The sequence below is a fragment of the Zea mays genome, chromosome 6 (assembly GCF_902167145.1).
Source record: "Zea mays cultivar B73 chromosome 6, Zm-B73-REFERENCE-NAM-5.0, whole genome shotgun sequence".
Classification (NCBI taxonomy): Eukaryota; Viridiplantae; Streptophyta; class Magnoliopsida; order Poales; family Poaceae; genus Zea; species Zea mays.
This window is the reverse complement of record NC_050101.1, coordinates 153,878,538-153,904,255: the sequence shown is the minus strand read 5'-3', so window position 1 is coordinate 153,904,255 and position 25,718 is coordinate 153,878,538. Positions and strand designations below refer to the sequence as shown.

Below are 25,718 nucleotides of genomic sequence, written 5' to 3'. Positions count from 1 at the left end.
TATTTTAGTGCCCTCAGTCCCTTTTAGGGTTAGTTTGTGAACTACATTTTCCTAAGGTCCCGTTTGTTTCCTTTCATTTTGAGGAATTGGAATCTTACTAATAGAATATGCTATTTTTTTAGAATGTGACATTCCACCACTTTCCAAAGTTATCATATAAGCCTATTTCAAATTCATAGGGTGAGAGATGGAAATTAATTCTATAGATTTACATGTTATTTTTCCGATGTACAACTTATAGCACACTCTTCTACTTGCTTCACTATAACATAAATGTAGTATATAACTATCTATCTTATATGATTTAGGATAATATATAAAAATATTACATATATAAATATATGAAGTTGATTAATTTTGTCTAAATTATAATTATTAAAATAGAATTCAATTCCAACGAAATAAACGGGCCTAAGGGAAAATAAACTATTTTTTTAAATAGAAATACTTTAGAAAAATTAGGTTCCCAAACTACTAACCATTAGTTTCCTCTAGTTACCTTGCTCCCAAACAACCCGAGCGGCAGGTCCAGGTATGAAGTATCGGCGGCCAGCACTGAAGCCGATTGCCGGCGCGTCGCCCCGGGGGACGTAGTTTCGGGGCCCAGACGAAACGCACGTCCGAATGGCCTGGGTAAGGCGTTGGGCCTGGGCGTGAGCAGAAACGGTGTGGTAGCCCGTAGCCCCGGACGGGCATGGTGCGCGCGCGCGGTTCACGTTCCCTGCGCACTTTCGTAGCGTCAGTAGCACTCGCCGGTGTGTTCTGCATGCATATATGCTGACTGTTCATTTGCATGTTGACAAGAGATTATGCTGCCTGCTGGGTCGATCGGTTGCCGAAACCTAACCATTGGGACGACTTCCGTACGTCGCCGGCCGATGTGTTTTGCATGATGAGTTTGGTTGCTGGACAACTGCGACAAGTAGGACAGACACGTCCGCATCCTTTTTAGTCCCTTTAATTTTGATGGACAATTAGAGACAACACTGGAATAGTCATATTTCAACATTTAACTATAAATTAAACAATCTTATTTAAATGATCGTCCTATTGCATCTCGTTCTGGCATCACAACCAAACTACTGCTTGTGGATTCCAACGGTATATATCTGTGTGCTACTACTAAATCACAAAGATAAGCGACCATGAAGCATGATCTGTCAACAGCCAAAACCAATGTGAAGTACGAGTACGACGTGCCGGTCACGTACTGGTGTAGAAGGTAAAAGCACGCAACCACTGTCCACTGTCGTTGCTGCCCACTCGGCTGATGATACTTGCTTAAAAGACATGCGAAAGCGCCGTCATGGCGAGGCCGAGGAGGACAAGGACCGACGGCATGGTGCGCCACGCCGCCGCCGCCGGCACTCGCCCGCCACCGACGGCCGCTCGTGCTTCTGGATCTGTTCCCACCGATTTGACACTGCAGTTCGTTCAGAACAAAACAATTAAAACCCGGCCAGACGACTAGCGGCATCGTAGGTTGCACCGCGCGGAATGCATGGATAAAACTGGTGAAGGAACTTGCAGCATCACCTTGTCGCGCTCGGGCAGAAGGTGATGGCGTACGACGTGCCACCGCCGGCGCAGGTGAAGGTGGAGGTGGCGTCGTCGTACGCGTAGCTGTAGGCGCGGGGGCACGACTTCTTGAAGAACTGCGAGTAGGCCGTGGGCCAGCACGCGTCGGGGTTGCCGTGCTCCCCGTGGCAGCAGTGCTCCGCGGTCCCGAACGCCTCGCAGGCGCTCCTGCACGCCACCGCGCCGCCGGCGCCGGCGCCACCGTCGCCGACGCGCAGCTCGGCGGGGCACGCGGCGTTCAGGTCCATCACGCACCCCGTCAGCAGGCAGTTGGCGCCGCCGCCGCCGTTCGGCGCGTGCGGCTCCACCAGCATCGGCAGGTTGTACCCGTCCACCAGGCTCACGTCGTAGAAGTCCAGGCCTTCGTGGCCGTCGAAGGTGAACTCGGCCAGGGTCGCCGGCGGCTTGGCGCCGTGGCCCGCGCAGTCCAGCCGGCCGGACCCGCAGTTGCCCGTCGCGCAGGCGAACCTCCCCGCCGCGTCGGCGGAGCAGTGCGTGCGGCCCCACAGGCGCCCCGACCACCCGCGCGGCGCCGGTAGCGACCGTGACTGGCCCGGCTCTAGGGCGAAGCCGGTGGTTTCCAGCGCCGGCGAGCCCGCGCTCGACAGGATGCCTGGCCACACCGTGTGCCCGCAGTGGTTCGTCATGGTCAATGTTCTCGTCGACGAAACACCTGCTGATCGATCGAATCGAATCACAGGATGGTAAGAAGAAGAAATGAGCACGAGTAGATTCTGGATGGATCTTTGACGTGCATGCATGCGCGCGTGCCGTAGCCTAGCTTAGTTATACGGTACCTCCAGCTCGGAAGGAGACGATGACGAGGAAGGCGCGGAGTAGGGCGAACGAAGCTTGGCGTGCATGCCCCGACATTGCAAGCTAGTCAAGTAAGTTAAGTGAGGGGCAAATGAGAAGACCACGTACGCGACGAGCTTCAACTTGGCAATGGCGCGCGCTGGAGTGGCGACTGGTGGCGCTGCTAGTGATCGAGTACCTAGTCGTCGTCGTCCCCTACTTATAAGTGTTGCTCTCTCAGACTCTCCCTCTCCCAAGTCCCAACATGCATGGTGGCGATGGACTTGACTGGTGGCTATCTAGCATGCCGCTCTGCATGCTTTGGTCGACCTTGGCTTTTCACACAAGGCGTCTTTCCTATTCTCATGTGCTATTGCTTTGTTGTATTATAAGTTTATAACATACATATAATTAAATCAAAGTTCAGTGCGACATGATTTGCGTGATATTGTAGTATATTCGCGCAATTATCCTAATACAAGGCGCCTTGCATTGCCTATGCATGGCGCGCGGTTCAGCCCACCAGCTGATGAAAGTTGTCGGTCCAGTGGTTGGCTGAGAAACCTTAGAGCAAAGGTTAATAATATAGCTAATAGTGAGATTTATGATGCATGTATATGTTGCTATATATGTCACATAAAGCTAACTAATAAAAGCCGGCGATCATATACACATCGGGTTTTATGTTCAGGGATCATATATACACCATCGACGAACCAGAGTAGGGCATCCAATATTAAGTCACAAGCAATGCAAAATGACTGTTCAGAATTTTTATTGGAGATATGCATGGTTTCAAACCCCCCCCTACCATATCATAACCAAAGAAAGATCATTTATCATCGTCGGGGTCATGTTGGCGAAGTTATTATTCTATATACTGTTGGGGACATATAGTGCCTGTTTGTTTCGGCTTCTGGTAGCTTCTGGCCACCAAAAGCTGCCGCGAACTGTCAAACGCTCAGCTTTTCAGCCAGCTTCTATAAAATTCGTTGGAGCAAAAAACATCCAAAATCAACATAAATACATAATCGGTTGAGTCGTTGTAATAGTAGGAATCCGTCACTTTCTAGATCTTGAGCCCTATAAACAACTTTATCGTCCTCCACACGTAATCGTAATAATATTCAGATTCTCCCCACAGCCAGATTTTCAGAAAAGCTGGTCAGAAAAAAGCTGAACCAAACTGCCCATAGTGGGGCAAATCAAATTCAAAAGAAAACCAATTAGTCTGCTCGCAAAAAAAAACCCTTCTACGCCCATGCTAGTTTAAGCGGAACAACAACATTTTTTGATTAGTATGCTCATTGCTTAATTCGTAAGAAAGCAGTAGTCCTATGCTTTTGTGTGCTTTCTTACGGCCATGATTTCCATGAAAAGGGTCACTGATTCTGCTAAAGCATTCTGCTCATTCAGTCATAACTCATAACCGAAAAAGGAGAACAAGGTGACCTAAGGCTAATAGGATCCGCGCCATTACAGAAAGGCGCATTGCCTTTAGCTGAAATTTCTTAATTAAAAGGATAATTGACGCGTTCTCTTTAGCTGAGAATTAGAAGAATAATTGTCACCAAGTTGAAGTTGGTCCTACATCAGTGTGTAAGTTCTTGAGTAATCCACTGTCGTATTCGGTAAAATTGAGTCGCCATTTCACAGGGGCCGCACGTTCGTTGCGTGCCCTACAGTTTAAACGTCTGGTATCATACACGAAAAGTATAGTTAAACCAAAATTTAAGCACAACAATAAACATTTGAGTGCAGATAATATAAGGATGTGTATATAGGTCAATTCTCTGTGATATAACTGCATACATGTATGGTTACTCATTGAAAGGAAAATGTGTCATATGCCTTTTTTATAGTGTTTTTGTGCTTGATGACCGACACGATATTGTGATCTAACGGTTTTGCTAACTATATGAGTGCAGATTCATAAGAGTCAAATTGAAGCACTTAATGCAATAGTTGGCTTATATCGAGGCTTAGAAGGCAAATCTTGGATAAGTTGAACTATGACCGGTTCACAAGTTTGTATAAGTTCTAATACCCTTAGGAATGTTTTTTGAGCACCTTAAAGGGTTTGAGAAGAAATATTTTGTAAAAGGTGATTTTGGAGCCTAGTTTGAGCCAAAATCAGATTCTAAGTCGGATGAGGTAAAGAAGTGAAGATCCATGACTTAGACTAGTTGAACATTCACTACAAATTATTGTTTAAGTCATGGGGACACTCTTAAAGAAAGCTAAATCAACATGAAGAAGATTGCTCAATTTGGACTTCAACTCAGCAGGTTTGGGGCACACCGGAACGGTCCGGTGGCGCACTAGACCTTGTTCACAGGGAGGTCTACAGAGTTCTTTGGTGTCCTGATACACCGAACCAGTGTGGTGGTTCGCCGAATCAATTGTGTAGAGAAGGCTACACAGGCGAGCTGAAGACCTCAGCACACTGACCTAATACGGCGTACCAAACCAGTCAGGTCCAACAGAAACTTTAGCGCTCAACGGTCGACTCCAACGACTAACTGACGTGGCAGGGTCCGATGGGCCATCAGACAGGCAAGGTTAGGACAAGCCCCGTTGATTAAGATGGTCGTTGGAGGTTTGGTTGCACCCGAGAAAAGAGTAGATTTTGCAGATTTCTAGCAACGACTAATTGAGGTATTTGGGCTATAAATACCGTCCCCAAACAATCCATTCGACACATCAATAACCACTAGAGTTGTGCTTCATTCCCAAACACTTGTGCAACACTTTCAAGACATTCTGAGAGATCTCAGCACCCCATTTGAGTAGAGATAGTCATTCTAGGAAGAGTGTGCTCTTGTGATATGCATTTGTGTTGTTGTGCTCTTGCTCTTGTGTTGGTGATTCTCTGTTGTAAAGACTAGTGAGAGGTTTTCAGGTTGTGGAGTGCCTTGCGAAGACTCTATCTCTCATCATACAAGATCCGATGGCTTAAGCTTGATCATTGGGATCACATGAGAGAGTTGAAACAGACCCGGTCCTTAGGGACACCTTAACAGAGACGTAAGTTGTTTGGAACTGAACTCTGATCAAACAAATAATGTGTTTCTCTTTGTGTGTGTTTTACATTTGCTTGCGATTTGTTCTTCTCTCTCTCCCTCTCTAAGCTCTCTTGCTTGGACTTTGATTTAAATCACTTGAGTTGCTCTCTAAGTAAATTCCATATTCATAAGAGTAACAGGTCCAAAAGAACTTCTCGCTCCCTTCTACTACTCTGTTTTGATCATCTCTTGATCTAACCTCTAATTTGGGATTTATTTTGTTTTAAGTGTTGAATTTTCATGTGTTGCCTATTCACCCCCTCTAGGCAACATATTCATCCACAATATCAGACTGTTTTAATTCTAACAAATCAGTAACAGCATGTCGGTATTCATATGCTCCAAATTTCGACTGAACAGCCTACACAAACTAGAGCCAAAAAACCCGCCGATGACGAAGTTTATACATCTGAAACCATTTAGCAGCATTTCCTTCCATATGCATTGATGCTGCAGTGACCCACATAAACTGACACACATTGTAAAGATGAAAGTAATTATGACATTTGTCAATCCAGATGGACGGATTAGCACAATCGAACTTAGGGAAATTCCACTTGGGAAAGGATTGGTGCCCTTCATCTCCTATGTTTTCTGGCATACGAGTCATATCAACAGGAACACGGTGAAGAGAGGGCTCACCGAAATGACTGAAGCAGAATCCTCCAAATCCCGAGCCATGCGTTCCAAGGTAAGCTTAGCCACTGCTTTACCCGTAGCATCCACTTGAGCAACCAGCGTCTGTTGATCACGAACCACATGATCCACTGCATCGGTGTTGAGATGAACCTGTACCTGCAGCTGATCAACGTGGGTCGACAGAGCATCCACCTTGGAGAGGATACGATCCAACCGATCGACGACCCGCGCCTGATGATCCGTCATCTGCTCCAGTATAAACTGAGTCTGCGGGGAAGGTTTCAGAGGCGCCGTGGTGGAGACGACTGCGAGTCTGCGACGCCAAAGAACAGAGAAGAAAAACACCGCCACCAATGCCACCAGATCACCGCCACCAACCCACCACCGAGGTGACACTTGCTACAGCACGACAACAGGTGACACTTGCTTTCTCTGATGTGCATATATATTCTAGGCATACTACTTTCATATTGAACCAATAAATAAATATAAGTAGGTAGCAGAATTTTTTGATGTTTTATTCTACCGTATAATCCTATTTGTTTTGAGATTTAGCACTTGCAAATTAATGAATCTGTGTTGATGCAGCTTCAGTGCCAGTTTGTATGTTGCTCTCCTTGGATTATTTTTCTTACTCCAGGTGTGCTCACATACACAAGCTGAGAAGGCAGTTGAATTCTAATGTACCAATGTAAGTGCACCTGTTAGCAGTTTAGTGCACATGAATTCTAATACACAAGCCGGACAACAGTCAACAGTTTAGATGAATTATGAATTCTGGGACATCTGGAAAAAAATTCTGAATTCTGATATCTGGATCATCTGAATCGTGGGATATCTGAATTATGAGAATTTTTGTTTACAAGCATCCTTGGAATTTTTGTTTACAAACATCCTGGGAATTTAAATACATCTCATTTTTTGTTTACAAACATCCTAGGAAAATCTTGTGAATTTACAAGCATCATGAGAACATTTTGGGTATTTACAAGCATCCTGGAACACCGGCATAATCGGTCTTCTTGCATTGCTGGGAGGACGACCCGACGTCACGGGGAACACCAGCGTGATTAGGCTCATCAGGCCAGGGGCAGCGGTGTTCGTGGCGTTGGCAGGAGACGTTGGCAACACGCAGGTGGCGATGGCGTTGTGAAGAAGTAGGCGTTGGTAGGGGACGGCAGCGGCAGGTGACAGAGTCGGCGAGCGCGAGGTCAACGGCGGCAGGGTTCCTCGAGGGCGGCGCTCGCTTGTACGTGGGAAGACATCGTCGTGGGTAGAGATGTTAATGGACCCGATACCTGCTAACACATGGTCAATTCCACTATTAAGGCTAGTTTGGAAATCCCATTTTTCAAGGGATTTTCATTTCCTAAGTAAAATTAGTTCATTTTTCTTTGGAAAAAATAGAAATCTCATATGAAAATGGAGTTTTTAAACTAGCCCTTAGGGTTCGGTATGATATAAAAATTGTCTGTATTGGTAGTATTGGTATGAGACAAAATTTCCAACTATTAGGTAAACGAGTATGGGTTTATGAAGCAATAATCCGAACCCGATTATCCATATGTATTTAATACATGTACACCTGTGTTGTTTATATGAATGAGTTGAGACCAAGTCGGCCATCAAGTTCAACACGACAGCACACCAGACCCTAGGTCCTAGCCCAACAAGGCAACACGACAAGACAACTAGCTAACTAGTAAAAAAACAAAGCCCTAAAATAACCAACCATACGCTACGCCCTGCCCAGCCAGCCAGCCGTCGCACGCCTAGACAGCTGCGTTGGCATTGCGCACTGACGACTTCACCAGCGACGAGGAGCATTGCCGACTGGTAGGAGCCTAGGATGACGGTGATGACCATGGATTCTCAAGCGCCAACGAACTCGGATGGTGACAAGGAAGGTAAGTAGACTCCATTCTCCATTTTTTTATTGGTCCCGAAGTACTAATTTCTTTTCTGATGGATGGATGAATTGATCATGGTTCATGGATGAGTGCTTGTCGATATGGTGATGTCTGAAATCTGGAGAGTTTGTGCTAGATGTTAGTACCTAGTTATCTCTTAATTGGGGATGGAGACCTATTGGGGACCCTAAATCCGAATGAGAATGAGTATGAGATGAATTTTGCACCCATAATAAGTACGTGGATGGGTATGGGATGGATCAAATATGATGGGATGGTTTTCACATTGACATATCTAATCGTGGGGAAGAAAAGGCCGGAGAGGGGATTTTCAGAAGACTCTGTTGATTTGGTGACAAGGGGATCACGAGGGGATTGGAAGAGATTGAGGGGGGAATGAACTAATTTTCCTCTCAATCCCTTCAATCCACCTGTAATCTTTGGTCACCAAATCAGCCCGCATCAGGAGACTGTAGTGGCTGCGGAAGGTACAATTTGTGTATGGACTGTCGGATACGAGATCGATGGCCAAAAATTCGTTTGTGTATATGTGCACCGGTGTAGCTTTGTGCACCCGATACAGAGCCTGCATGAAGACTAATAAACTGAAGCTAAACGCGTCTGTCTATCGGCGGAAGAGCGCTACTCGCGTACTGAAGCTGAAACTTGCTTTTATTACTGCTTGATTGGTTGCTCGCATCATCTTATTCTGTATCATCGTGTGCATTGACTTTATGTGAGCTACTGTTTGGTTACCTGTACGTGGAAGACGTGGTCTGCATGAACAGATGCAACATAAGTCATTTCACTTGCATCCACAGAAACGCTCAAAGCTGGTGTATCCACACAGTCAGCCTCGTCCGAGCGTGCGCGCTCATGTGCAGGTATCCAATCAGACTGTTAGTGTTCGCTCGGCACAGCGACATAACACGCCACGAAACGCAGGCAGGCCCCGTGGACGGCATTCGACCGACTCATTTCAAGCCGGTTAGGTGTTTAGGTGCAACCGCCACGACACGCTCGGAAATGGCTGTTTGGTCACAGTAGCTCGCGGGTCTCAACGGCCCTCACCCAAACGAGACGAAACGAAATCGTTCCTCTTCAGCTTGGGACGTCCCGTTTGGTACAAGGCCGCGCAGGCTTCCTTCTCCCATTTGCTCAGCCAGATCAAATCATCCAGGCAAGCAAGCAGAGCGCGCGCGCGCTCCCCTCCCTGTCTTTCTTGTCTCTCTGTTCTGAGTGCTTCCTGGTGGAAAGCTTCAAGATCTAGAAGATCGCCATTGGCAAGCTAAGCTAGTGGTGGTGGGTGCCGTGATGAAGCGTGCGTGCATGGGTGCGTAACACGTCCAAGCAAGCGAGCTGGCCTGTGATTTGCAAATGGAAGACGACGAGATCAGCGAGCTATATCTGCTGAGCCGCTTCGCGCCATCCTCGTCCACCACTCATCAGCAGAGGCTTGCAGAGATGCCCATGGATCAGGACCTGTCCTCGGAGCTGGACCCGGCGCTGGTCATGTCGACGTCGACGTCCTCCTCGTCGCCACCGGACTCGGCGGCCTCGCCCTCCTCCTCCTTCTCCCTCCCATCACCGCCCCGCTACACCTTTGCCGTCAACAACCTCTCGTGCCCCGCCCCTCGCCGCCGCGCCGCCAACCTCCTACCGTCGTTCCTGTCCTACTCCTCCTCCGCCGCCGCTTCGCCGACCCCCGATGCCGCCGGCGCGGCGGGCCTGCTCAAGTCCGTGTCCTTCACCGCGTCCAGCTCCAACATCCTCGCTGTCGTGGGTCCCAGCGGCGCCGGCAAGTCGACGCTGCTCCGCATCCTGTCCGGCCGCGGCACGGGCTCCGAGATCGCCAAGCCCGGCACGGTGTCGCTCAACGGGCACGCGGTCACCTCCCGCGCGCAGCTGCGGCGGCTCTGCGGCTTCGTCACGCAGGACGACAACCTGCTGCCGCTCCTCACGGTCCGCGAGACCATCCTCTTCGCCGCCCGGTTCAGGCTCCGCGCCGCCGCGACAGCCGCGGAGCGCAACGAGCGCGTGGAGGCGCTCATGCAGGAGCTCGGCCTGTCCGACGTCGCCGACAGCTACGTCGGTGGCGGGGACGGCTGCGGCGGGCCGTCCGCCGCCCGCGGGGTGTCGGGAGGCGAGCGGAAGCGGGTGTCCATCGCGGTGGACATCGTGCACAACCCACCGGTGCTGCTGCTGGACGAGCCCACGTCGGGGCTGGACAGCCGGTCCGCCCTGGACGTGCTGCAGCTGCTGCACGACGTGTCCCGCGCGCGGCGCCAGGTGGTGGTGCTCAGCATCCACCAGCCCAGCTACCGCATGCTGCACTACATCTCCTCGCTGCTCCTGCTATCCCGCGGCGCCGTCGCGCACGTCGGCACGCTCGCGTCGCTGGAGGACGCACTGGCGCGGTTGGGCCACAAGATCCCCATGCAGCTCAACCCGCTCGAGCTCGCCATGGAGGTCACCGGCCAGCTCGAAGAGGACAGCAGCTCCAGGATCGCCGAGCACAATGCCGACGACGAGGATGAGGTGAGCGGCCTTGTCAGTGGACGACGCCTCGACGTCCCGGACCAAGGCTACTGCAGCCGCTTCACGGAGGTGGCAACGCTGACCGTGCGCTGCTGGCGCACCATGTACCGCACGCGGGAGCTGTTCGCGGCGCGCGCCGCGCAGGCCGTGGTGGGCGGCCTCGGCCTCGGCAGCGTCTACTTCCGCCTCAGCCCGGACAGCCCCGACGGCGTGGCGCTCCGGCTGGGCCTCTTCGCCTTCACCCTCAGCTTCCTGCTCTCGTCCACCGTGGAGGCCCTGCCCATCCTGCTCCACGAGCGCCGCGTGCTGATGCGGGAGGCCTCCAGGCGCGCGTACCGCCTCTCCTCCTACGTGCTCGCCAACGCGCTCGTCTTCGCGCCGTGCCTCCTCGCCGTGTCGCTCCTCTTCTCGGCGCCCCTCTACTGGCTCGCCGGGCTCCGCGCCACGCCGCTCGCCGCCTTCGCCTTGTTCGTCCTTGCCGTCTGGCTCATCATGCTCATGGCCAGCTCCCTCGTGCTCTTCCTCAGCGCCGTGTCGCCGGACTTCGTGCTCGGGAACGCCCTCATCTGCGTGTTCCTGGGCGTCTTCTTCCTCTTCTCCGGCTACTTTATCCCCAAGGACAACATCCCGAGGTACTGGGCGTTCATGTACTACGTGTCCATGTACAGGTACCCGCTGGACCTGCTGCTCATCAACGAGTACGGGGGCAGCGCAAGGGGCAGGTGCGTGGCGTGGATGGGAGGAAAAAATGACGCCATGCCCGGAGGCGTGTGCTTGAGGACCGGAGCCGACGTGCTCAGGGACAGGGGTATCGACGAGGGGATGAGGTGGGTCAACGTCGGAGTCATGCTGGGCTTCTTCCTGCTCTACAGGATCTTGTGCTGGGCTGTGCTCGTCAGGAGGGCCTCCAAGACCACCCTGTGATTGTGATCTTTTCAGGGAGCAGGGTTAGGTTGATTCCGGCGAACAGCTCTGTGTCTCATCATGCATCATTTTCTGTTTGGAGGTGAAGAGAGTCATTGGTTGATTAAATTGGATCATGTAATTATTCCAATATCTTATGTTGTATTCCTTTACTTTGAAACTTTTTTTCCTATATTTTGGGACTGGTGTTAAGTAAGTAAAAGTAATGTTAATCCGCGGCGTGCTGTGGAATCTGAATATATTTTTGGTAATCAATCACAGTTATTTCAATAACAAATTGCTCAAATTCTGGCTCGTTAACAAGCTTTAGTGTAAGGCTGGAGGATGATTCTGTTCATTGTAAGTGCAAGATCAACAAAAAATCAGCAACTGGACAGAGTATTCGGCGTGTGGAAGTGCTTGCCTGCTTGGTGAACCATCTCAACAACAAAGTTCACCAGCCACTTGCGACACAAACTGAAAATGTTGGGGGCCCTTCCCGAGCTCGACCCTAAGACAGTCGATGAAACACAAACTATTACAAACAAAACCGATCGTTGAGCTGGGCTGGCCCAACGAACAAAGTAGTGCGAGCACTGTGTAGTGTATGATATTACCTCGCTATTTCAAATTAAAAGTCAATTTTGATTTTCTAGATAAATGATGTTTATCTAGGCACCTAGTAAAAGTTATGTACCTAAAAAAGTTAGAACGGTTTATAATATGAAATAGAGAGTAACATGTTAAGGTGACATTTTTGTTTGGGTTGAGTGGCAACATATTTACCATTATGTGAATGAGGTGATATGAGAGGTTTAGATTGCCATCGCTCGATAGTTGCAAAAGTTTTTTTTTTAAAAAAGCTTCATTTTTGTAGGTAGCCCAATTAGCATGAGAACTATTTGGTGCATAGGGTGGCTCAAGCGATTCTATAGTAGCGTTGATCGGGAGAGTTAACCTAGGTGGGTACTTCATCATAGACTAATCAACCAAAATCACAGAAATGATCCCTTTTTGTGGAGATGGCTTTTGTTTCTCCTTTTCTGTTTTTTTGGGATTTACTTGTATGCAATTTACCTATGTTTTTACTTTCCTAGATTTAAGAAGTGGGATTGCTATGATTAGAACTTAGGTACATCATTTTAGAGGTAGAATAGAAGTATTAGATAATCCTAGAGCCTATTTAGATAGAATTTAATATAAATTTGTCTTTATGGAGCGATTAGCCTAGTACCAATCCTGTTGGAAGTCCTAATTACATCCCTTCTCATGAAACTACCGTTCCGGTGAATAGGCAAAACCTAAAATTTAATTCTTTAAAACAAAACATGATCCCCTGATTAGCGGTTAGAACAAGATGAACAATAATCGGAGTACAAAGCTAAGTCTTTTTCTTGTAAAACTGTTGCTTCTAAAGAACGTGGAATTAACTTAAAGCAACACAAAGGAATATCTATGACGAATAGAGCAAGAGAACTTAGATAACTAGTATGAAGACAAGTTCTTCCTTGCAAAGAGTTCCTTCTTCAAATAAGAATCTATCTCTAAGCAACAAGAAGTAGCATCAACAAAGAATACACAAGAGAACTTAGAGAGGGACAGGAAAAATAAATCACAAGCACAACAATCACAAGAGACATGGACGATTTGTTTTACCGAGGTTTGGTTCACAAAGAACCTAATCCCCGTTAAGTCCATCTAGGACGGGTCTTTTTTCAACCCATTCCCTCTCTCCAACAGTCACCAAGGCCATTTGACTGTTTCCTTCTTTGTCAATCAAAAGGCTGAAGCCTTCTCAAGGCCTTCTACAAAGTTAAAGAGGCTCTTGCTAGCTTTACAACGAATAGGAGTCAAAACCCCACGCGCAAATGATCACAAGAGGCAGAACACTCTCTCTTCTCAAGTATTTTCACAAGGCACTATCACACAACACACACGAGTAGCTATTTCTTGCTTGATTCTCTCATTTATGGCACTTGTGAGGCTTTTGTCTCAATTGTAGTGTTGCTCTAGTGGATAGGAGTGAATGTCCAGCTCTTATGTCTTTAAAGTGCAAAATGAGGGTGTATTTATAGCTCCCAATGCCCAATATAGCTATTGGGGTCTTGTTCTCAAATGCTACGAGTTAAGAACAAGGCAACACAAAACGTTAAAGGTTAAGGCCCTTCGTCCTTCGAAGCATTATTTCCCTTAAGATATAATGATCTTCAGACGAAGGTTGTGAAGGATGAACCTTCATCATCGCAGTATAGATTAATGGAAGAAGAAGCATATGAAATATAAAAGGCAACATAAATAATCATGTAATCATATAATACTATTGATATCTTTTCTTCAATTGTCATGGATAAATAGAAATAATATTGAATTACATTTATACCTTCGGCTTGACAGAAGGTGAAAAATCAAAGCATGACGCAATAGTGAATACAAGTCAGCGTGAACAGTACGGGGGTACTGTTCACCTATTTATAGTCACAGGACGCAGCATGTACGAGTTTACATTTATACCCTTTATAACTGGTTACAATCAAGACACAGGTTATCATGGGCCGATCGGTCTTTGCATCTTTAAGTCGGTGCAACCCTTCGTCTCAAGGCGTGTCGCTATGCCGAAGCTCCCTGAATGGTATCTTCGGTGTTGCTTCTGTGTTAACCTTCTGAGCAGGACCTTCGGCGACGAAGCAGACCCCCAACAGTAGCCCCTTCACGGTGCTAGATCGTTTTTCATAACGAGCTTGATCCGTGAAAAACTCTCCTAGGCTTCGGAATGCCGAAGGTCCGAAAAACACCTTCCCTGAGCTCGTTGCCGAGAAACGATTAAAATATTCCGAGCGCGGGGTGGCCCCACTATGCGGCGGGTTCGCGCGATCTGGCGATTCATCTCCCACGCGCCGGGGTCCACCGTTCATTGGGTGCGGGTGACTGTTCAACGGGTGCAGGCGACTTGACGATTTACCTTCACACCTGCAGCACTATATAAACAGACAGGTAGATGTGAAGCTACCACAACATTCATTGCCATTGCACTGTTGTGCTGCTGAAAAATTTAACCACAGCCGAAGCTTTCTCATCGCATTCTCAAGCAAAGCCCCATTTTAATTTAGCTTCGGCATAAGAGGGAGCTTCATCAAAACTGCAAAAATTCTCAACATTCGTTAGAATTGCACGGAATTCAACACCTAATGGCCAGAGTACGTTCAACTGCTAGGGTGACCCGCGACGGAGAAGAGGCCGAAGCCACCGAAACAGCCCCGATTTCCGAAGTTATGAGGCAATCGGGATTAGTTGTGACAGAAGCCATCGAACAAGATGCACCTGTTGCTAAAACTGAACAAAATATTGAAGAAGAAATCGTTGCTGAAGAAGAAGAATATTATAGCATTCTGGTCCCGTCCAAACCTAGCCACTTAGATTTTGGCGAATCTACCATTTCTGAAGCCGATATGCCCATGCTGATAAAGCTAGGCTATTTCAGGGAGACTGAGAAGAAGCTGATTCGTTTTGCTGGGGATGAGACCACTTCGACACCAAAAAGTGATGAGGTGGTAGTTTTCAAGAGTTTTTTAGAGCAGGATTGCGGTTTCCTTTGAATGAGATGATTGGTGAAGTCTTGAATAATTATGAAATCTATCTTCATCAGCTGACTCCTAACGCCATCGTTAGACTCAGTGTTTTCATCTGGGCACTCCGAAGCTAAGGAGTAGACCCGAATGCCGAAGTTTTCTGCCGAGTGCATGAGCTTCATTACCAGACGAAGGCTAGAGAACATGGGCTGCATGAGAACTTTGGGTGTTCCAACTTCGCATACCACAAGGACATGAAGGCCCCGGTGCTTAGCTATCACACTAAGTGGCCAACTAGCTGGAAAAGCGAGTGGCTTTATGTCAAAGCCGATGAAAAGAAGAGGGAGAAGTTGAAGACGCTAGTGCTGAGCCCGTTGAGTTTGAAATTTGGGTTGACTAGGCCCTTGTGCCGCATGACGCCAGGATCACCATGTCAACAAGCTGTGGTAGAATTCAGGGTGGTAGCCGAACAGATCAGCACGAGGGATCTAGTTCAAGAATATTTGGCTAACAAAACATCTCCGACTTTGAGCGAATTCAGTATGCCAAAATTAAAAGGAACGAAGAAGGGACTTGAGCTTGTGCAACTTCCTTATCGGTTTAAATTTGAAAAGCAATTTAAAGAACCTTGTCAAGAGTGGTTGGAAATGATTGAAGCAGTGTGTAATGAAGTATTGGGAAATTACACTAAAAAAGAGGATCAACTGATGACTGCGGCCTTCGGCACCCGACCAAAGCGAAGGTTGAATCGGGTGATGGATGCTTTGAATTTTGACTACCCTAACTATGAGCGATTGAACACGGGTGCCGAAGGGCAAAAGAGAAAAGGGTTGTTAGTGTTTTTAGTAGACAAGCTGCTATGATGGTGAAAGAAGATGAGGAAGCTACAAAGAAGAGGAAATCCAGCCCTGAGCCGAAGGTGGCTGCTCCCGCGCCGAAGAAGTGGAAATCCACAGCTCCAAAGGAAAAAACATCTGAGATAGAGGAAGAAACTCCTTCAACACCTTCTGCTGCTGAAGTAGAGGAAATTCTAAAGGTAATGACTAAATCCCTACCTATCAAGCTGCTAAGTCCTCTGGGGCCTGAAAGGGAAATAGGGTCAAACCTTTTCCAATATGAATTTTGGTGGTTGAATTGCCCAAGACAAATTATTAGACTAACTAGTTTGCTCTAGAAAATATGTTCTAGAGGTGCCAAATGTTCACAACAAACCAATACAAGTCAAAAGAAAGGGTTCAAACAAAGGGAGCAAAAGACAACCGAAGTGTTCCCTGGTCTAGCGCACCGGACTGTCCGGTGTGCCACCGGACAGTGTCCGGTGCACCACCGGACAGTGTCCGGTGCACCAGGGAACCCAACTCCAAACTTGCCACCTTCGGGAATTCTGGAAGCCGCTCTGCTATAATTCACCGGACTGTCCGGTGTAGCACCGGACTGTCCGGTGTGCCAGTGGAGCAACGGCTACTTCGCGCCAACGGTCGTCTTCGAAGGCATTAAATGCACTACAGTGTGCGTCTGCGCGCGCAGAAGTCAGAGCAGGCGCAAGAAGGCACACCGGACAGTCTACAGGACCTGTCCGGTGCACCACCGGACTGTCCGGTGGCCCCACAAGTCAGAGCTCCAATGGTCGAACCCTAACGGCCGGGTGACGTGGCTGGCGCACCGGACTGTCCGGTGTGCCGTGCGACAGCAGCCTCCACCAACGGCTACTTTGGTGGTTGGGGCTATAAATACCCCCAACCACCCACCATTCATTGCATCCATGTTTTCAGACTTCAAACATCATACAAGAGCTATATCATTCAATATAAGACACAAACAAAGAGATCAAATCCTCTCCCAAGTCCGGAATCACTCCAAACAAATTAGTGACGAGAGAGAGAGAGAGAGAGAGAGACATTTGTGTTCTTTTGAGCTCTTACGCTTGGATTGCTTTTCTTCTTCCTTCTTTCTTGTGCTCAACTCACTTGTAATCAAAACAAGAGACACCAATTGTGTGAAGGTCCTTGTAGTGGACTTAGTGTCCCATTTGATTGAGAAGAGAAGCTCACTCGGTCTAAGTGACCGTTTGAGAGAGGGAAAGGGTTGAAAGAGACCCGGTCTTTGTGACCACCTCAACGGGGAGTAGGTTTGCAAGAACCGAACCTCGGTAAAACAAATCACCGTGTCATCTGCTCTATTTCTTTGGTTGATTTGTTTTGCGCCCTCTCTTTCGGACTCGTTTATATTTCTAACGCTAACCCTGACTTGTAGTTGTGCTTAAGTTTATAATTTTCAGATTCCGCCTATTCACCCCCTCTAGGTGACTTTCAATTGGTATCAGAGCCCGGTGCTTCATTAGAGCCTAACCGCTCGAAGTGATGACGGGAGAACATGCCAAGAAGGAGATGATGACCGGCGACAAGCCCGTTACAAGCCACGGGAAGGCTCCATTGGGAGAGTCTCGCAATAAGGGAAAGGAGAAGGAATCCCCTTCACACAAGTCGCATTGGAGTGGCGAAAAGAAAAAGAAGATGAGGAAAGTGGTCTACTACGAGACCGACTCTTCATCGCCATCCACCTCCGGCTCCAACGCGCCGTCCGTAACTTCTAAGCGCCATGAGCGCAAGAAGTTTAGTAAGATTCCCCTACACTACCCTCGCATTTCTAAACGTACTCCATTACTTTCCGTTCCATTAGGCAAACCACCGGTTTTTTACGGTGAAGATTATAACATGTGGAGTGACAAAATGAGGTATCACCTAACCTCACTCCACACTAGTATTTGGAACGTTGTTGAGTTTGGTGTACAGGTACCATCCGTAGGGGATGAGGACTATGATTCAAACGAAGTTGCCCAAATCCGGCACTTCAACTCACAAGCCACCACAATACTCCTCGCCTCTCTAAGTCGAGAGGAGTATAACAAGGTCCAAGGATTGAAGAGCACCAAAGAGATTTGGAACGTACTCAAAACGGCGCACGAAGGAGATGAGGTGACCAAGATCACCAAAAGGGAGACGATCGAGGGGGAGCTCGGTCGATTCATGCTTCACCAAGGGGAGGAGCCACAAGCGATGTACAACCGGCTCAAGACCTTGGTGAACCAAGTGCGCAACCTCGGGAGCACCAAATGGGATGACCATGAGATGGTCAAGGTTATTCTAAGATCACTAGTTTCTCTTAATCCTACTCAAGTACAATTAATTCGTGGTGATCCTAGATACAAACTAATGTCTCCCGAGGAAGTAATAGGTAAATTTGTGAGCTTTGAACTAATGATCAAAGGCTCCAAAAAGATCATCGAGCAAGGCACATCCTCCTCCATACCTGAAGCACAACCCGTTGCATTCAAAGCAATGGAGGAGAAGAAAGAAGATTCTACTCCAAGTAGAATCCCCATCGACGCCTCCAAGCTCGACAATGAGGAGATGACGCTCATCATCAAGAGCTTCCGTCAAATCCTCAAACAAAGGAAGGGGAAAGATTACAAGCCCCGTTCCAAGAAGGTGTGCTACAAGTGTGGTAAGCCCGGTCATTTCATTGCTAAATGTCCATTATCTAGTGATAGTGACAGGGGCGACGACAAGAAGGGAAAGAGGAGAGAAAAGAAGAAGTACTACAAGAAGAAGGGCGGCGATGCCCATGTTTGCCGGGAGTGGGACTCCGACGAGAGCTCCACCGACTCCTCCTACGACGAGGACGTCGCCAACATCGCCGTCAACAAAGGGCTCCTCTTCCCCAACGTCGGCCACAAATGCCTTATGGCAAAGGACAACAAGAAGAAGAAGGTAAAATCCAAATCCTCCACTAAATATGCTACATCTAGTGATGAGGCCAATTCTAGTGATGATGAGGATGATTTGTTTACTCTCTTTGCCAACTTAAACATGCAACAAAAAGAAAAATTAAATGAATTGATTAGCACTATTCATGATAAGGATGAACTCTTGGATAGCCAAGAGGACTTCCTAATTAAAGAAAACAAAAAGCATGTTAAAGTTAAAAATGCTTATGCTCAGGAAGTAGAGAAAAATGAAAAATTAACTAGTGAGCTAAGCACTTGCCATGAGATTGTTTCCAACCTTAGAAATGAAAATGCAAAACTAATTGCTAAGGTTGAAAAGCTTGATGTGTGTGATGATTCAATTGTTAGTCTTAGAAATGATAATGCCAATTTAATTGCTAAGATTGACAAATTGAATGCCTCTCTTTCTAGCCTTAAAATTGAAAATAAAAAATTAATTGCTAAGGCTAAGGATTTAGATGTTTGCAATGCTTCTATTTCCAATCTTAGAGATGAAAATAATATTTTGCATGCTAAGATTGTTGAATTAAATACTTGCAAACCCTCTATATCTTCCGTTGAGCATGTTACTATTTGCACTAGATGTAGAGATATTAATGTTGATGCTATTCATGATCACCTAGCTTTAATTAAACAACAAAATGATCACATAGCTCAACTTAATGCCAAGATTAATGAGCATGACTTAGAAAATGAGAAATTTAAATTTGCTAGAAGCATGCTCTATAGTGGGAGATGCCCTGGTATTAAGGATGGCTTTGGCTTCCAACAGGGAGACAATGTCAAGCTTAATGCCCCGTCTAAAAGATTGTCTAATTTTGTTAAGGGCACGACTCCCATGGTTTAGGATAACGAGGGTTACATTCTATACCCTGCCGGTTATCCCGAACACAAAATTAGGATAATTCACTCTAGGAAGTCTCACTCTGGCCCTAATCATGCTTTTATGTATAAGAGTGAGGCATCTAGTTCTAGGCAATAAACCCATGCTAAATTGCCTAAGAAGAAAACTCCTAAAGCATCAAATGATCATAATGTTTCATTTAGAACTTTTGATGCTTCTTATGTGCTAACTAACAAATCCGGCAAGGTAGTTGCCAAATATGTTGGGGCCAAGCACAAGGGATCAAAGACTTGTGTTTGGGTACCCAAAGTTCTTGTATCTAATGTCAAAGGACCCAAAACTGTTTGGGTACCTAAAATCAAGAACTAAATCTGTTTTGTAGGTTTATGCATCCGAGGGCTCAAGTTGGATCATCAACAGCGGGTGCACAAACCATATGACTGGGGAGAAAAGAATGTTCTCCTCCTACGAGAAAAACCAAGATCCCCAATGAGCTATCACATTCGGGGATGGAAATCAAGGTTTGGTCAAAGGATTGGGTAAAATTGCTATATCACCTGACCATTCCATTTCCAATGTTTTTCTTGTAGACTCATTAGATTACAACTTGCTTTCCATTTCTCAACTATGTAAAATGGGCTACAACTGTCTTTTTACGGATACAGGTGTTACTGTCTTTAGAAGAAGTGATGATTCAGTAGCTTTTAAGGAAGTATTAGAGGGTCAGCTATACTTAGTTGATTTCAATAGAGCTGAACTCGATACTTGCTTAATCGCTAAGACTAACATGGGTTGGCTCTGGCATCGCCGACTAGCCCACGTTGGAATGAAGAATCTTCACAAGCTTCTAAAGGGAGAGCACATTTTAGGACTAACAAATGTTCATTTTGAGAAAGACAGGATTTGTAGCGCATGCCAAGCAGGGAAGCAAGTTAGTGTTCATCATCCACACAAGAATATCATGACAACTGACAGGCCACTCGAGATCCTCCACATGGACCTATTCGGCCCGATCGCTTACATAAGCATCGGCGGGAGTAAGTACTGTCTAGTTATTGTGGATGATTATTCTCGCTTCACTTGGATATTCTTCTTACAGGAAAAATCTCAAACCCAAGAGACTTTGAAAGGATTCTTGAGACGAGCTCAAAATGAGTTCGGCTTGAGGATCAAGAAAATAAGAAGCGACAATGGAACGGAGTTCAAGAACTCACAAATAAAAGGCTTTCTTGAGGAGGAAGGCATCAAGCATGAGTTCTCTTCTCCCTACACGCCACAACAAAATGGTGTAGTGGAGAGGAAGAATAGAACTCTTTTCGACATGGCAAGGACCATGCTTCACGAGTACAAGACTTCGGATCGGTTTTGGGCCGAGGCGGTCAACACCACTTGCTACGCCATCAACCGGTTGTATCTACACCGAATCCTCAAGAAGACATCATACGAACTCCTCACCGGTAAAAAGCCCAATGTTTCATATTTTAGAGTCTTTGGTAGCAAATGCTTTATTCTTGTTAAAAGAGGTAGAAAATCCAAATTTGCTCCTAAGGCTGTAGAAGGCTTTTTACTAGGGTATGATTCAAACACAAGGGCATATAGAGTCTTTAACAAGTCCACTGGACTAGTTGAAGTTTCTTGTGACATTGTGTTTGATGAGACTAACGGCTCCCAAGTGGAGCAAGTTGATCTTGATGAATTAGATGATGAAGAGGCTCCGTGCGTCGCGCTAAGGAACATGTCCATTGGGGATGTGTGTCCTAAGGAATCCGAAGAGCCCATTCAAGCACAAGATCAACCATCCTCCTCCATGCAAGCATCTCCACCAACTCAAGATGAGGATGAGGCTCAAGATGATGAAGAAGAAGATCAAGAAGATGAGCCACCTCAAGAAGACGGCAATGATCAAGGGGGAGATGCAAATGATCAAGACAAGGAGGATGAACAAAATCCAAGGCCGCCACACCCAAGAGTCCACCAAGCAATCCAACGAGATCACCCTGTGAACACCATCCTAGGAGATATTCATAAGGGGGTAACCACTCGATCTCGTGTTGCTCATTTTTGTGAACACTACTCTTTTGTTTCCTCTATTGAGCCACACAGGGTAGAGGAAGCACTTCAAGATTCGGATTGGGTGTTGGCGATGCAACAGGAGCTCAACAATTTCACAAGAAATGAGGTATGGCATTTAGTTCCACGTCCTAACCAAAATGTTGTAGGAACCAAGTGGGTCTTCCGCAACAAACAAGATGAGCATGGTGTGGTGACAAGGAACAAGGCACGACTTGTGGCCAAAGGGTATTCACAAGTCGAAGGTTTGGATTTCGGTGAAACCTATGCACCCGTAGCTAGGCTTGAGTCAATTCGAATATTACTTGCCTATGCTACTCACCATGACTTTAAGCTTTACCAAATGGACGTGAAGAGTGCCTTCCTCAACGGACCTATCAAGGAAGAGGTCTATGTTGAGCAACCTCCCGGCTTTGAAGATAGTGAGTATCCTAACCATGTTTACAAACTCTCTAAGACGCTTTATGGGCTCAAGCAAGCCCCAAGAGCATGGTATGAATGCCTAAGAGATTTTCTTATCACTAATGGCTTCAAAGTCGGAAAGGCCGATCCTACTTTATTCACTAAGACCATTGAGAATGATTTATTTGTATGCCAAATTTATGTTGATGATATCATATTTGGGTCTACTAACAAATCTATTTGTGAAGAGTTTAGTAGGATCATGATTCAAAAATTTGAGATGTCTATGATGGGGGAGTTAAAGTTTTTCTTAGGATTTCAAGTCAAGCAACTCCAAGAGGGCACCTTCATCAGCCAAACAAAGTATATTCAAGATATTCTCACCAAGTTTGGAATGAAGGATGCCAAGCCCATCAAGACACCCATGGGAACCAATGGGCATCTCGACCTCGACACGGGAGGTAAATCCGTAGATCAAAAGGTATACCAGTCGATGATAGGTTCTTTACTCTACTTATGTGCTTCTCGACCGGACATTATGCTTTCTGTATGCATGTGTGCAAGGTTCCAAGCCGACCCTAAGGAAGTTCACCTTAGGGCCGTGAAGCGAATCTTGAGATATTTAGTTCACACACCTAAGTTTGGTCTTTGGTACCCCAAGGGATCCTCTTTTGATTTATTAGGATATTCCGATGCTGATTGGGCAGGGTGTAAGATTAATAGGAAGAGCACATCAGGGACTTGTCAGTTTCTAGGAAGATCCCTGGTGTCTTGGGCTTCAAAGAAACAAAACTCAGTAGCTCTTTCTACCGCCGAAGTAGAGTACATTGCCACAGGCCATTGTTGCGCGTAATTGCTGTGGATGAGGCAAACCCTTAGGGACTATGGCTACAAGTTTAGCAAAGTCCCTCTCCTATGTGACAATGAGAGTGCAATCCGCATGGCGGATAATCCCGTTGAACACAGCCGCACTAAGCACATAGCCATTCAGTATCACTTTCTGAGAGATCACCAACAAAAGGGGGATATCGAGATAGCCTATATAAACACCAAAGATCAATTGGTTGATATCTTTACCAAGCCTTTAGATGAGCAATCCTTTACCAAACTTAGGAATGAGCTAAATATTCTTGATTCTAGAAATTTTGATTGATTCTTTGCACACATTGCTCATTTATATACCTTTGATCATATCTCTTTTATGTCTATGACTAATGTGTTTTCAAGTGTATTATTATGCTTAGTCATAGATATTGAAAGGGAAATGGAGTATTGGGCAAAGAAGGCGCTTCCACTCAACTCCAATTATAATTGCCGGTACTCCGCATCGTTCTCCACTTTGGTATAATCTTCACTCATATTTTTGTGTTTGCCAAAGGAGGAGAAAGATTGAAAAGGGCTTATATCTCACTCACAAGTATCCGTTTTTGGCGATTCATGCCAAAGGGGGAGAAAGTATGAGCCCAAAGCAAAAGGACCGCACCACAACCAAATTTTAAAAATGAAGTTTTTAAAATTGATATCTTATTGTGTTCAAAAGGGGGAGAAAGTAGTATCTTCAAAACTTGCAAAACCCTCTTGAACACTAAGAGGAGAATTTTATTTAGGGGGAGTTTTGTTTTAGTCAAAGGAAAAGCATTTGAGACAGGGGGAGAAAATTTCAAATCTTGAAAATGCTTTCTTCAAACTTATTCATATACCTTTGACTATTTGCAAAATGATTTTAAAAAGAATTTTACAAAGGATTTGCAAAACAAAACTCGTGGTGCAAATGTGGTCCAAAATTTTAATAAGAAGAAAAACCATCCATACACATCTATTTGAATAAGTATATTGGTTTTAATTCCAAGCAACCTTTGCACTTACATTATGCAAACTAGTTCAATTCTGCACTTCTTTATTTGCTTTGGTTTGTGTTGGCATCAATCACCAAAAAGGGGGAGATTGAAAGGGAAATAGGGTCAAACCTTTTCCAATATGAATTTTGGTGGTTGAATTGCCAAACACAAATTATTAGACTAACTAGTTTGCTCTAGAAAATATGTTCTACAGGTGCCAAAGGTTCACAACAAACCAATACAAGTCAAAAGAAAGGGTTCAAACAAAGGGAGCAAAAGGCAACCGAAGTGTGCCCTAGTCTGGCGCACCGGACTGTCCGGTATGCCACCGGACAGTGTCCGGTGCACCAGAGAACCCAACTCCAAACTTGCCACCTTCGGGAATTCTGGAAGCCGCTCCGCTATAATTCATCGGACTGTCAGATGTAGCACCGGACTGTCCGGTGTGCCAGCGGAGCAACGGCTACTTCGTGCCAACGGTCATCTGCGAAGGCATTAAATGCGCTACAGTGCGCGCCTGCGCGCGCAGAAGTCAGAGCAAGCGCCAGAAGGCGCACCAGACAGTCTATAGGACCTGTCCGGTGCACCACCGGACTGTCCGGTGGCCCCACAAGTTAGAGCTCCAACGGTCGAACCCTAACGGCCGGGTGACGTGGCTGGCGCACCGGACTGTCCGGTGCGCCATGCGACAGCAGCCTCCACCAACGGCTACTTTGGTGGTTGGTGCTATAAATACCCCCAACCACCCACCATTCATTGCATCCAAGTTTTCAGACTTCAAACCTCATACAAGAGCTATAGCATTCAATACAAGACACAAACAAAGAGATCAAATCCTCTCCCAAGTCCGGAATCACTCCAAACAAATTAGTGACTAGAGAGAGACATTTGTGTTCTTTTGAGCTCTTGCGCTTGGATTGCTTTTCTTCTTCCTTCTTTCTTGTGTTCAACTCACTTGTAATCAAAACAAGAGATACCAATTGTGTGGTGGTCCTTATAGTGGACTTAGTGTCCCATTTGATTGAGAAGAGAAGCTCACTCGGTCTAAGTGACCGTTTGATAGAGGGAAAGGGTTGAAAGAGACACGGTCTTTGTGACCACCTCAACGGGGAGTAGGTTTGCAAGAACCGAACCTCGGTAAAACAAATCACCGTGTCATCCGCTCTAATTCCTTGGTTGATTTGTTTTGCGCCCTCTCTTTCGGACTCGTTTATATTTCTAACGCTAACCTCGGCTTGTAGTTGTGCTTAAGTTTATAATTTTCAGATTCCGCCTATTCACCCCCCCTCTAGGCGACTTTCAGGGCCACAACTGACAAAGCTTTTATAGAAGAAGGACAGTCCTTTGGCAGCAAAGAAGGCGGTTGAGCCAAAAAGGCGAAGGATTGTCACCTTTATGCAAGCTATTGAGAAAACACCACCGCGGGCCACAACATCAAAGATAGTACCATCTGCCGAAGCTGCCAGCGTCGAAGCCGCTACTGCCGAAGCCGCCAGTGCCGAAGCTACCACTACCGAAGCTGCCAACTTAGAGAGTACGTTATCTAATATTGATAGAGTGCTCTTGGATTTGGCTACAGAGGAGGCTATTGCTTCTGCAGAAGAAGTTCTGGATACAGTGCCGGAAAAAGGGAAGAAAGTTGCCGAAGATACTTCGGAAAAAGAAGAATTCAATTTTCGAAATATAATTGGTCAAGAATTGACCAAGGCTGAGAAAAAGGAACTCCGGGAATACGCCATGTCTTGCGGCTATCAATCGGGGGCCTTGCTTTTTGGTGGTGTTG

The 25,718-nt window shown here is 46.5% G+C and overlaps 2 protein-coding genes across 3 annotated transcripts; one reads left to right on the top strand and one right to left on the bottom strand.

Annotated features, from left to right (window-relative positions):
- Positions 1 to 979: 979 nt before the first annotated feature.
- On the bottom strand, positions 980 to 2,758 carry LOC103630304 (thaumatin-like protein 1b). Of its 2 annotated transcripts, none has more exons than XM_008651366.3 (3): positions 2,376 to 2,758; positions 1,537 to 2,254; positions 980 to 1,423 (listed from the first exon to the last, which is right to left on the bottom strand). In XM_008651366.3, exons 1-3 carry the CDS (start codon positions 2,449 to 2,451, stop codon positions 1,282 to 1,284), a joined length of 936 nt encoding a protein of 311 aa, XP_008649588.1. In that variant the 5' UTR covers positions 2,452 to 2,758; the 3' UTR covers positions 980 to 1,281. The 2 variants fall into 2 exon arrangements, with proteins under 2 accessions (XP_008649588.1, XP_008649589.1); XM_008651367.3 differs by having other exon boundaries at positions 1,537 to 2,251; positions 2,376 to 2,750.
- A 6,408-nt stretch (positions 2,759 to 9,166) lies between these two features.
- On the top strand, positions 9,167 to 11,579 carry LOC100281707 (ATPase, coupled to transmembrane movement of substances). Its single transcript, NM_001154627.2, has one exon. It carries the CDS (start codon positions 9,365 to 9,367, stop codon positions 11,447 to 11,449), a length of 2,085 nt encoding a protein of 694 aa, NP_001148099.2. The 5' UTR covers positions 9,167 to 9,364; the 3' UTR covers positions 11,450 to 11,579.
- Positions 11,580 to 25,718: the final 14,139 nt, after the last annotated feature.